Raw genomic sequence first — 12685 nt, forward strand, 5'->3', positions numbered from 1 at the left:
TTTCCATAGGCCCCTTGTCTAGATGGTGCTGGATGACAGGCCTAACTGCCACTTCTATTAACAGACATTTTCCTTAGTAGTTAAACCCAGTCTCCCTAACTTGTTAAGTCCTCATCTTTTGTCATTCCTGTCTCCTACCCACCCTTCTGGACCCATATTTAATAATTAAGTTAACTCCCTTGGTTTTTGCCATAATAGGCATCAAATACTTCTTAGCAGTCTGACTCTGGGCAAGTAATTTAATCCCAATTGTCTTGTCCTTATTACTCTTCTTCTTTGGAACCATTACTTTATATTGGTTCAAAGACAGAAGACAAGGGTTTCTAAAAAAAAAGAAGATATATCAGACAAAATTGTGTTTTCTCTTTCATAGATTTAATGAATTTGACAACAAGTTATTTGGAATCAGCGATTCAGATGCTGAACGCATGGACCCTCAGCAAAAATTACTCCTTGAATGTTCCTATAGAGCTCTGGAGGATGCTGGGATCCCAACTGAGGATGTGGCTGGGTCCAGAATTGGTGTTTTTATTGGTGAGACAGCAACCCTGCAGTGATCTCTTTCAAAGCCCTTCCAACTCGGAAAGCAAGACATTATGTAAAACCATCTGGACAAGAAGAGTAAAGTAGTACAGTCAATCAGAGCTCTATGTCATTTTGCTAAAAGTTAAAGAAGATGAATGACAGAAGCCATAGACATGCCAGTATCAGAGGTTGCTAGTCATCAGTGATTGGTACTTAACCAAAGAAATTGTAGGTCAGGGATGGGACCTCTTCTCTTGAAAGACCTGGAGAGAATACGTCTGGAGGCACTGTGTTTTGTGGAGGAGGCTATCTGATTTTCTCAGTTACTAGTCCTGGAATAAAAGATAAGAATGTTAGTCATGATTTATTGGAGAAGATCTCAGTTACTAGAATTTGACCTTAGAGATTTACTGGAAGGCTGCAGATGCCAAGCTATTGGCATCATTAGCCTAAAGAGTCTTAAATCTTTAAAAGAATGTTTGAGCATTATACTAACATTCATGTGATATCCTGCATAATGCCCTGTGATGTTTTACTTGTGATGTGTAATTGTCTTTATTAGACTATAAGCTTCTTGAGGTCTGGAACAAATGTCTTAATAAATCTTTGTTTTCTACATAGCACCTAACACAGTACCAGGCTTACAGTATGTAACAGAGAAGATTCTCTCAATTCAAAAAAACCAAAACAAAACCACATCTTTTTGTTGCATGCTGCATACAAAAATGTTGTATTAGATGCTGGAGGATACAGAAGGCATAATCTTTTGTTTCATACACTTTAGAATCTAAAATAAGAGATCTAATACATATACGAAAGGTAAAAAGTGAGTGCTTTATAAACTAAATCAGTATTTGTGGAAGGAAGGAAGGACGGAAAAGGGAAGGAATGGACAAAAGAAAGAAAAGGGAGGGAGGAAGGATACAGATTTATTAATTTTTAAAAGCAAATGAAAGTTTGAATTTGTATTTATTATGTTGCTTTTTCATAGATTATTCATAATTCTTATATTTAAATTTTGTTCACTTTTTACAGGTCTTATGAATTATGACTATACAAATTTGGCTCAAGGATTTCCAAAGACTCTAAACCATTATAATGCTACTGGATCTCTAGGAAGTATTATTGCAAACAGGATCTCATATGTTTTTAATTTAACTGGACCGTCCTTTGTTATTGATACTGCTTGTTCATCATCGCTTTTTGCCCTACATTTTGCCTCTCTTGCAATTAAACAAGGTACTCTATGGAATGAAAACATTGCTGATCTATATATCATGCCAGTTGATAACTCTATGTTATTTTTTAGTTTTTAATGTATATGTCATAACTACCCAACTATATTATAAGTAGCTAGAGGTGTGAACTATATCTTATACTTCTTTGTATCTCCAACCCATTAGTAATTTCTATTGGTGGTAGTTATGACTACAGTGATAGTGGTGGAGGAGATAGAGATATAGGTGGGTGAAAGTAAAAAGAGGATATTAATTATCATAATCATTGTGATTGAGTTTATCTTTTTAATGCCAATCAAAACATTGCACAGTGAATCACCCAAATAAGAACTCCTGGCAAACTAGAATTAGTCCTTTTGTAAACAAAACAATTTTTACCTTTTAGGGAAAAAACTTAGACTTTCTACTTGGGATTTGGTTATTGGATAGCAATAGAATCAAATAATGCATATTTAAATGAAACAGTTTGGTTGCTTTTTAATTATAAGTATTTCTTGGGCATCAGCTACATATCAGTAGTCAGTAGACAACATAGAGGTTAAAAAAGCTTATGTCATGGTGGCAATTTAGGGAAGCTTGCAGTCCTGTTGAGAAAATAAGAATGATAGATATGGAATAGTTAACGAGAAGTAAGAGACAATATATGACTAAGTGCCAAAGTGGGTACTTTACCTGTTACAGGAGTTTAGAGGGAGAAATGATCATTGTATGACAGAATAACTGAGAGACACTTCAAGGAAGAGCACTGAAGAATATAGAGAAATAATTAGGTTCTAAAGAGGGAGGACTGACCTGGCTGAGACCACTTTATCAGCAGAGTCACAGAGGATTGAATGAATGTAGTATTTGATACATTCACACGATACATCACTAATGGCCTTGCAATCTATTAATTGTGTTGTATTATGTCCCTTACTAGAATGATGAACTTCTTAGGGGAAAGGGTTATGAATTAAATATATCTGTATGCTGTTATAGCACCTAGCATAGTGCTTTGTCCAAAACAGAGGTGGCACTCTCAACTAAATACAACAAAGGTTTTTTTTTAGTGCAAGTTTTCCCTTAGGTACTAGAGGAAAAACATAATTTATAGGAATTATACTTTAAAAACGGGGCTATAACTTACATGCAGAAAGGTACAAAGAGTGTCTTATATGGCTCAATTAGAGAAGGAAGGAATAGAGAGGAAGGGAGGGAAGAAGAAAGGGAGAGAAGGAAGAAGAAATGAAGGAAGGAAAGAAGGAAGGGAGGAAGGAAAGAAGGAAAGAATTAAGTGAGAGAGGGAAAGAAGGAGAGGAAAGAGATAAGGAAAACTCCTTCCTCATATTATTGCTCATGCTGAGAAAATCAGCTGAACTCAAGGTGATAGATTCTACTAGTTTTGAATTGTAATTGGAAATGTAGCCTGTGTATATAATAACAAGGGTTTCTTAATGTATCTGTCTACTAAGAGTTAAGTATTATAGTGAGATAAAATATGAAACTAGGAGACACAATAAAGCTTTAAGAAGTTGAAATATAGAAGAGATCCCATCGAAGTTGGAATGGTGAAGTGATGAACCATTGATCCAGAAGGCTATTGCTATAAGAATGTTCAGGAAATATCTCTAGGATAGTTGTCTTTATAATGGAGTGGAGCAGGTCAGGAAGAACAGTGAGAGAAATTTTAGGAATGATTCCCTTACTTATTATTTCATTGCAGGAGACTGTGAGGCAGCTCTTTGTGGTGGTTCCAGTTGCATTTTATGTCCTAAGATGTATGTAGCATTGAGCAAAGCCAAAATGATATCTCCTGAAGGGCTGAGTAGACCCTTTTCTAATAAAGCAAATGGCTACGGAAGAGGAGAAGGCTGTGGTATTGTCTTACTGAAGCCTCTGAGGAAGGTAAGATTTTTTTCCTGAAGTTTCCACCATGAAAATGCAGTCATACTTAATATTCACATAACTGATTCTTTCTACTTAATAATAGCTTACATAATGGTACATAGCATAGAGCACTAGCAAGAAAGCATTTTACAATTTACAGGATACTTTTCCCACCACAACCTATGAGGTAGGGAGGGAACATATGGAAATATGGAGCTATCCTCCAGTTGTATTCCTTAACTCTAAATATTTTTCAATTCTTTGGATAATTCACTAATTTTATTAGTCAGTTTTTTCAATTTGTTTCCTTTTTTTTTGCAATTCCATTTTCTTCTGTTTAAGTCTATGAGTCCATTTTGATTGATTTTATTGACTCCTTCTATTTTAATATAACTTGTGATTCTGAGAACGTTAGCTCCTTAAAGGCAGGTAGGTACTATTTGTTTACTTTTGGATCCCCAGGATGTAGCATAGTGCTTATAACATCCAAGAATCTCAAAAATGCATATTGAATTGAATGGAATTCAATTGAAGTCTCAATCTTTGTAAGCTTACTTCAGCATTGCCTCCTCCTAATCTATATATTGTTTTGTACTCTTAGCTGAAGTTCCTCCCATGATTTAAAAAAATTTCTGCAAGATCTTTTATTTGGTCTTCTGATGTTCTCATCAGTGCCATGTTTGCTCAAATAAAACAAAATATTATTTATCCATGTAAGGCTCCCTACAAATGCCTTGCATGCTTTCGATTTGTTTTGCTTCTGGTAATATTGGGTTGGGGAAGGAGGTTTCCCATCTCTCCACAGCATTGATTTTTTAATATCCATATTGGAAAAAATTTGTATTGGCACTCTACTTTGCCTATTTTTTAACTTAGTTGGTTTAAATTTTCTCCATTTTTATAAACAAATTTTCTGGTCTTTGATGAGATGTGAAGACCTCAGTTTCCCCTGAATCTTGACATCATTTTGATTTTTAAAGTCTGTTAACAGAAAAATTATGAAGGGATATTGGAGATCTGTCTTTGATATTTACTCTGAAAATATTTAACAGACTTCAAAGTATATCAGTATATCCACAATTTTAAAAGTTGGTGCAATGATGAAACAGATTGCAATTGGTATCTTTGTCATAAAGTATGGAGTCATTGTCTTTATCTTCTTTTACATTTTACTGAAATTATCCCACCCGTAAAACATTATTCCTAAAACTCTAAAAGTTGTTCAACGTCCTCATTAATTAAAACTAAAACTTTATTTTCTACTGAACCCAAAAGAGACAATCCTAAAGTCTTAATTTGTTTCTCATTATAATACTGATAAAACATGGTGGTAAAAAGAGCCATATAGTCAGAAGTCTAGAGAACCAGCTATAATTTTGGATTTACTACTAACTCTGTTTAAGACATAGATAAGTTGTTTGAATATTAACATATTTACAGTAAAGTGAGAGGGTCAAAATAAATTACCTTTAGAGAAAAAAATTATATAATTATCATTCCCTGTAGAATTAATAAGCTTTACATTCAGAAGTTGTTTCTCTGCAAAGAATTCTAACCTATAACATATTAAAAATTTGGAGTCTTAAAGAAAATTTCATATTCAAGATGAAAATTTGATTCCTCATCCATAAAAAAGTCACCACTCAAGACACTAAGTAAATTGATGCAGTGACAATTTTAAGTATATCTCAAGCAGAACATAAAAAGAATTTGTATACCTTTTTCTTTTTTTACCATTAATATTTTAAAATCAATCAATATTCATGAAAAATGATAAAATCAGAGAGTTTGAAGAGAAAAAAGATTATGATATTAATAGTGAAGATCCTAAAGATGAAATAAAAAACCTAACTCTTCTATTAAAGCCCAAGTATGCCAGAAATAAAAAAAAATAACTCTTAGTTGTCATAACTTGCAATGATACTGCTGAGTAACGTAATCTGTATCTTCATTTTAAAAATTTTCATCAGTACTAGAAGATTACAAAGATATCTAAACACAAAACAGAGGGAATTTTAAAAGAAAACTTTTTTTCAAATGAAATGCCCAATACACTGGTTTCTGTCTATAGAAATTGGACCTACAATTTCATTGGTATAAGGTGAAGAAACTCAGGTTCTTTGCAATTTATACTCTTAGAAAGTTGCCTGGGACATTGAGAGAATAAGGGAGTTGCTCAAGGTCATAATGCTAGCATGTGTCAGATGCAGGATTTAAACACAGAAGTGCCTAACTTTAAGACCAGTTTTCTCTGTACTAATCCACAAGGACAGCAACAGGGAAGAAGAAAACTAAGGAACATCTTATAGTATGACCTAATTCATCCAATATGATTCCTAGTTAAATAAGATTGTTTGTAAATTTTTGCATATTCCTTATTAAATGATATATAAGGGGCAGCAAAATGTCTCAGTGGATAGAGTTGTACCTAGAAACCCAAGGGCCTAGGTTCAAATTTGATCTTGGTCACTAAGTGCGTGACCCTTTGGAAGTCACTTAACCATAAATGCCTAACCCTAACTACTCTTCTAAATTGGGACCAATAATTAGAATTGATTCTAAGATAGAAAGTAAGGGTTTTTTAAAATGATATATTTACATTTTGAATGAAACTTTTTTGAAATAGATTATCAAAGATCACTGAGTAGGCTATAAAATAGTAAACTGAGACAGGAAGGATAAATGATTTGAAGAGGCCCACCAAGGTCATTAGTAGTAAAACCAAGAATGATTGCTGCTTCTCCTGGATTCCTGTTAAGTCATGGTCCAACTCTATGCATTACTAGTGAAGTCAAAATTTATATGTAAAAATTTGAAATTAAATTTGGATAAGATGAAAATGTTGACTGTCAAATTTTTCTGTATTTTTCACTTTCCTGGATATTTTTTTTGTTCAGAAAATGTTCTAATTATATGCCATTGCATTTACAATTAATTTAATTTAATACAACAGGCACTGGAAGACTGCAACAAAATCTGGGGTGTTATCAGCATGAGTGCAGTGAATCAGGATGGGCGATCAGTAACTCCCATCACCAGACCCTCTCAGAAACAACAGGAGAAACTTCTAGAGAGCATTTATTCAACTCACATCAACCCATCATTTGTGCGTTACATCGAAGCCCATGGCACAGGAACACCTGCTGGAGACCCGACTGAAGCAGAAAGCATAGGCAACATTGTTGGTAGAACAAGATCTAGAAATGCTCCTCCTCTGAAGATTGGTTCAGTGAAAGGCAATATTGGTCATACCGAGTCAGCCGCTGGAATAGCCGGCCTAATTAAAGTGCTTCTGATGATGCACCATGAAAAGATCGTCCCATCACTCCACTATTCAGAGAGTATGAGTAGCATAGATGCAGAAAAGTTAAATCTCTCCATCCCCACAGAAGTCGAGGAGTGGGAAGAGTCTTTAGAATTTGGCAGAATAGCTGGCGTGAACAGCTTTGGATTTGGAGGGTCCAATGCCCATGTTATTGTCAGACAGTTTAAGCAGTCATGCCAGCAAATGCCTTCTAAAAGACCCTACGAACTATTTGTACTTTCAGCAGCATCCAGTAAGTCTCTCAACCTCATGATGGAAGACACAGCTCAGCAACTGCATCAGAATGACCACGTATCTCTCCAGAATCTGAGCTACACCTCGGCCTGCAGAAGAAGCCATGCCAACTACAAATATAGAAAAGCATTTGTGACAACTTCCCTAGAAAATCTCCAGCAACAACTTAATTCAGCAACTGGAGTCCAAACAACTCAGACAAAGGGGACTCCTCAATTAATATTTGTGTTCTGTGGTAATGGAGCCCATTACAAGGGGATGGGCAAGGTCTTGCTTAGGACAGAACCAGTATTCAGGGAAAAGTGCCAAGAAATCAATCATTTGTTTCTCCAATATGTACCTATCAAGCTATTGGATTTAATAGAAGAGGAATTTGATGATTTTTCAAGACCTGAAGTCTCCCAGCCACTCCTCTTCCTAATCCAGGTGGCTTTAGTATCCCTCCTAAAATTCTGGGGCATTGAGCCCTCTGCTATCGTGGGGCATTCAGTTGGGGAAGTTGCTGCTGCCCACTGTGCGGGGTGTCTCACCCTTGAGGATGCTGTGAAGATTATTCACTATAGGAGCAGCTTTCAGGCAAAGGTCACTGGTGGGAAAATGTTGGTAGTTGGAAACATTCCCATAGAGGAAATCTCAAAATCATTAGCCCCCCACTCTGGAAAGGTCTGCATTGCAGCCTTCAATAGTCCCTATTCCTGCACATTGTCAGGAGAAGCTGATGCGATGGATGCCCTTCGTGAAGAACTATCTCAGCAATTTGGAGCGAGGAATATATTTCTCTTTGAGTTACAAGTTCCTGCTGCTTATCACAGTCATATGATGGATCCAATCATCCCTGACATTACCGAGAGCATAAAGGGTTTGGTGAGGCAGGAGCCTGAAGTGGAAATTGTCTCCACAGTGACAGGAGAAAGAGCTTCTGCAGAGGATTTTACAACGGGCAAATATTGGGCCAGAAACATCCGAGAACCAGTCGCTTTCACACGGGCCATCCAAACTTTAGCTCAAGGAAGGGAAAATGCAATCTTCCTTGAAATAGCCCCAAAACAAGTATTACAAAGGAATATCAAAGAGACATTAGGAAAACAAAGTGTTGTTCTGCCTGCACTGCAAGCAGAGAAAGATTATGAGACCCTTTTTGCTCTGGTCACAAATCTATTTGAATCGGGATATAATCTCAATTGGCCACAGTTCTATGATGGGTTGAAGACAGTTCCAACAGACTATCCAAGATATCAGTTTGATCGTCAGAATCTCAATACATACCTGAAAAGCCTGCAGCAGCAGCAGCAGAGCATGAGCAGTGCCAACCATCCTCTCATAAGCAGTGCAAATAGCAACTCAGAACTCACCTGCACACTCTCTCAGAGTACAGCATCCTATGTTTATGAGCACAAAAACAATGGGGTGCCTCTGGTTCCAGGGGCCCTCTTTGCTGAGGTTGGCTTAGCTTCAGTGATGATCAGTTCAAGACCCAAGATACCTCTAAGCGCATGTGAGCTGAGCATCAATTTTGTCACTCCCTGTGTGGTAAACCAAGCTTCCCTTGACTTGCAAGTCAAACTTGAATGGAAAAAGACAGCAACAGAATTCAAAATACTCTCTCTGTCCTCTGTGGTTTATGCCACAGGGCAAGTTACCAAATTACCAGCAGGAAGTTTAAGTGAAAGAAAAGGTCTCCCTCTTAAGGACATCTTTGAAAGATGTAAGTCAGTCTTGGCCATCAGGGAATTCTATGAAATCCTCTCTCTTGTGGGTTTTCAGTATGGTGCCATTTTCCAACAACTAGGTGACATTTCATACTGTGATGAGTTAAAGGAAGGCATTGCAAACATTAGAGTGAACGAAGCCACCAGAAGGGAAATGCACGACTATCACATTCACCCAGTGTTGCTAGACTGCTTCATGCAGATGACAGCTATTCTGGCCAGCACAGGCACAAAAACTAGAGGAAAGGCTGCATTTCCTTCTTCCATAGGCAGCCTTGTGGTCTTCAGACCCCTGGAAGAAGAAATGAAGATCTATATGAAAGCCAACAAGTCCACTGAGAACTACTTAGAAGTCTGTGGATTTTTGACAGATAAACATGGCCAGGTTTTGGCAGAACTGAAGCATGTTGGCATCACCTATATGACACAAGGATCTGCTAATGATGACTTCTTGTTTGAAAATAAGTGGAAACCAATCTCTCCAGTGCCAGTGGCTGGGTATTCGATGGACTCACCTCCATTCCTGGTATTTGCTGACAAATTTGGAGTAGCTCAACAGCTAAAAAAGTACTTACACAGTCAGTCCAAGTATATTACATCTGAGGAATGGGAAGCAGTGCAAAATTCTGAGGAGTCAGAAAGGGAGAGGATGAAGAAAGAGATCGAAGGCTTCCATGATGTGTTGTTCATGTGGGGAATTCAAAACTTCAGCGAAGAAACCCCAGGAACAATAATCATGAAATACTCGGCAAAGTGTTGTGAGACATTCCGCCAAATTATCTTGGCCTTGAGGGGGCAAAATGCTCCTTGTTCTGTGACACTTATCACTTACAGAGCCACGTCAAGAAACATTGATCAGATCAATCCTGGCCCTGTTCTCTCTGGCATGACAAGGTGCTGTTTCGTAGAAGTTCCAGACATCACATTTAAGATGGTAGATATCAGCTTTCCAAGTACACAGGACATAGCAAGTTTAGCAGAGGCTGTGATCAAATATAAGGGGCAAGAGTATCCTGAACTCTGGATTGATCAGGGAAGAATGTACATTAATGAAATCAGGCGCACTCCCTATGAACTCCCTTCTGACACCCAAATTCCCAAGGATACACACACACCAGGTGTATTCTCTTTATACACAGCAAATCCATACAAGGCAATAGATGTGTCTGCTCAGGCTACAGAACCTGAGGACCTTCCCCTTGAAAACCATTCCGTGGAAGTTCAAGTTGAGAGGATATGCGTCCATTCAGAAGACTACTTTCCTGTTAGCACCTCTAGTCTGACCTTCGGGAAGACTCTCTACTGGACTGAGCACACCATGGAAAAACATCACTTGCTAGCCTTGGACTTCAGTGGCACAGTAACCAAAATTGGAAAAGGAGTGAAGGAAGTAAAGGTTGGGGACCACATTGCAACTTGCTTCCCAGTTGGGGCCTCGTCAAGGGTCTTCATTCCTGAGATGATCTGCTTCCAAACCAAGAAATTACCAATTTTTAGAAACACACCGTGTGTGTCATATTTCATAATAGCATGGAAAATTCTCACTCAGATATTGCCAAGACCAAAGTCTCTTGCCCCTTTATCTGTCATCTGTACTCATCCAGGATCCACTTTAGGCCAAGTGCTGACCTTGGCAGCTAAGGAAATGGGCTGGAAAGCCAACCTTCTCTCACCTTCTCCCGGTGTACAGAAAACTCTGAAAGAATGTCAGGCGCTCATATTTCTGTCTCCGTTATCCAGCTTCTCCAAAGAAATGCTGTCTGACCTTTCAAACCTCAGAGATGTGGTGGTTTTATATGGGAGTCACCAGCCTGAATTTCTGCAGCAGCTATTTCATAACAGTCAGGATCATATCCAGGTTCACACCCTAAATATCAGTCCGGTTTTTCAGAAATCAGCTTTAATACACAATAATCGAGCGATCTACCAGTGGGTGAAATCAATGACTTTTAAAAAGAACACAAACTTAGCCTTTTCTCTTTTTCAACCCACTGGGTCTCTGGCATGCACAGAGCCAGCTCCTGATTCCTACTTCACATGCAAGGCCATCCCACTTCTTGTGTTGGGAGGAAGATCACCAGAAAGAGAAGTTTCAGACATACCTAAGAATGCAGCAGGAAAGAAACTGTTTAAGTCAAATGCAGTGTATATTGTGTCAGGAGGACTCTCTGGCCTTGGCTTTGAAACAGTCAGATTTATTGCCCAGAAGGGGGGCGGCTCTGTGGTGATTCTTTCAAGAAGAAGTCCAAATGCTGAGCAACAACTGGAAATGCAGTCTATGGAAAGACAGAATGAAGGCTGCAAGATCATCAGCTTGCAGTGTGATGTGACTCTTCACTCTGATGTGAACAAGGTGATCAGTTCCATTGGCAACATCTTTCCCAAGGTTCCAATCAAAGGTGTGTTCCACAGTGCAGTCGTGTTGGATGATGCACATCTTGAAGCTCTAAATGTCAGTCGCTTTGAGAAAGTACTAAGTCCCAAAGTGGCAGGAGTAATAAATCTTCATTATGCTACTAGGGGACATAAGCTGGATTATTTTGTCTGTTATTCATCTCTTACTTCCTTCCTTGGCAATGCAACCCAAGCAAATTATGCTGCTGCTAATTCCTTCCTAGACCTCTTCTGCCATTATCGGAGGAACTGTGGTCTTGCTGGTCAATCCATTAACTGGGGTGCTTTGAACCTAGGACTACTGTTAAACAAAGACAATCTTCATAAGTTTTTAGCAAGCAAGGGGATACTTACTCTTCAGAAATCTGAAGTTTATGAATACCTTGAAAAAAGCTTACTTCTAAATAATCCTCAGCAAGCAATAGTTAAATTCAATATAAGGGCAATGAAAAATTATTTCTTTAGTCAAGTTCCGTATTTCAGAATCCGATTTGGTCATTTTTTGCAGAATGAAGACAATACATTGGCTGAGCCTAATAGCATGGCTCATCAGGATTCATCATCTATGGCAACTCAAGATTATATCTATTCTCTAGTAAGTGAGCTGAGTAATATCAATCCCAAGGACATAACAATGAACACACCTCTCATGTCACTCGGCATGGACTCTATGTCAGCTATGACCCTTCAAAATCGACTTTTCCAAGATAAAAAGGTAGATGTTCCTCTCATCAAATTTCTTGATCCCAATGCAACTCTGATGACCATTCAGGCACTTTTAGAGGGACAATCAGAGGAACCTGTAAATAATGGAGATAGTGATACAATTCAAGACACTTATTTTTAAGATATTTAATGGCAACCTTCTGACACCTAAGAACAAATGGGAAGCATGATACTTACCAATTTCTATTATACTCTTCTGCTTTTGGCAAATCTTTTGGAAGACAGAGCTAAAACCAGCAAAGCAACTAATGAGGAAGTTTGATCCATATAGATAAGTAGGATAATTCTATTGGAACTCCTCCTTTTGTTGTAGACAATCAGCAGAGCTCTGTCATGGAATCCATTTTGAGACTACTCATAGGTCCCGTTCCAACCAATCATCTCTTGCCATGGAGATTAGTTTGAAATTGCAAGGTAAGAAGAAATAGATCCTCTTTGGAGCCAAAAGAACTGAGCTAGGTGATATGAGACAATTGGTGGTGGCCCAGAGTCCCCATAATATTCCTGATTTCTTTCAAACTTCAAAGTTTACAAAGTGCTTTTAGCAGTTCTTGCAATGGCTATGGGGTTGCATGTTCATTCAACATCACCCTCTTACTTCAGATATATGAAGCTCGCCCTACCCAGGGAGTGACAAGTCCTTTAATGGACATAAATCTATCTGTTTG

The 12685-nt window shown here is 38.1% G+C and overlaps 1 protein-coding gene across 1 annotated transcript; it reads left to right on the plus strand.

Annotated features, from left to right (window-relative positions):
* The first annotated feature begins 6621 nt into the window (after positions 1 to 6621).
* LOC123249823 (hybrid PKS-NRPS synthetase pynA-like) lies at positions 6622 to 12138 on the plus strand. Its single transcript, XM_044678935.1, has one exon. The coding sequence runs from the start codon at positions 6622 to 6624 to the stop codon at positions 12136 to 12138; it is 5517 nt and encodes a 1838-aa protein (XP_044534870.1).
* The last annotated feature ends 547 nt before the right edge of the window (positions 12139 to 12685 follow it).

This window comes from Gracilinanus agilis, chromosome 5, assembly GCF_016433145.1.
Source record: "Gracilinanus agilis isolate LMUSP501 chromosome 5, AgileGrace, whole genome shotgun sequence".
In the NCBI taxonomy this organism is placed as follows: domain Eukaryota; kingdom Metazoa; phylum Chordata; class Mammalia; order Didelphimorphia; family Didelphidae; genus Gracilinanus; species Gracilinanus agilis.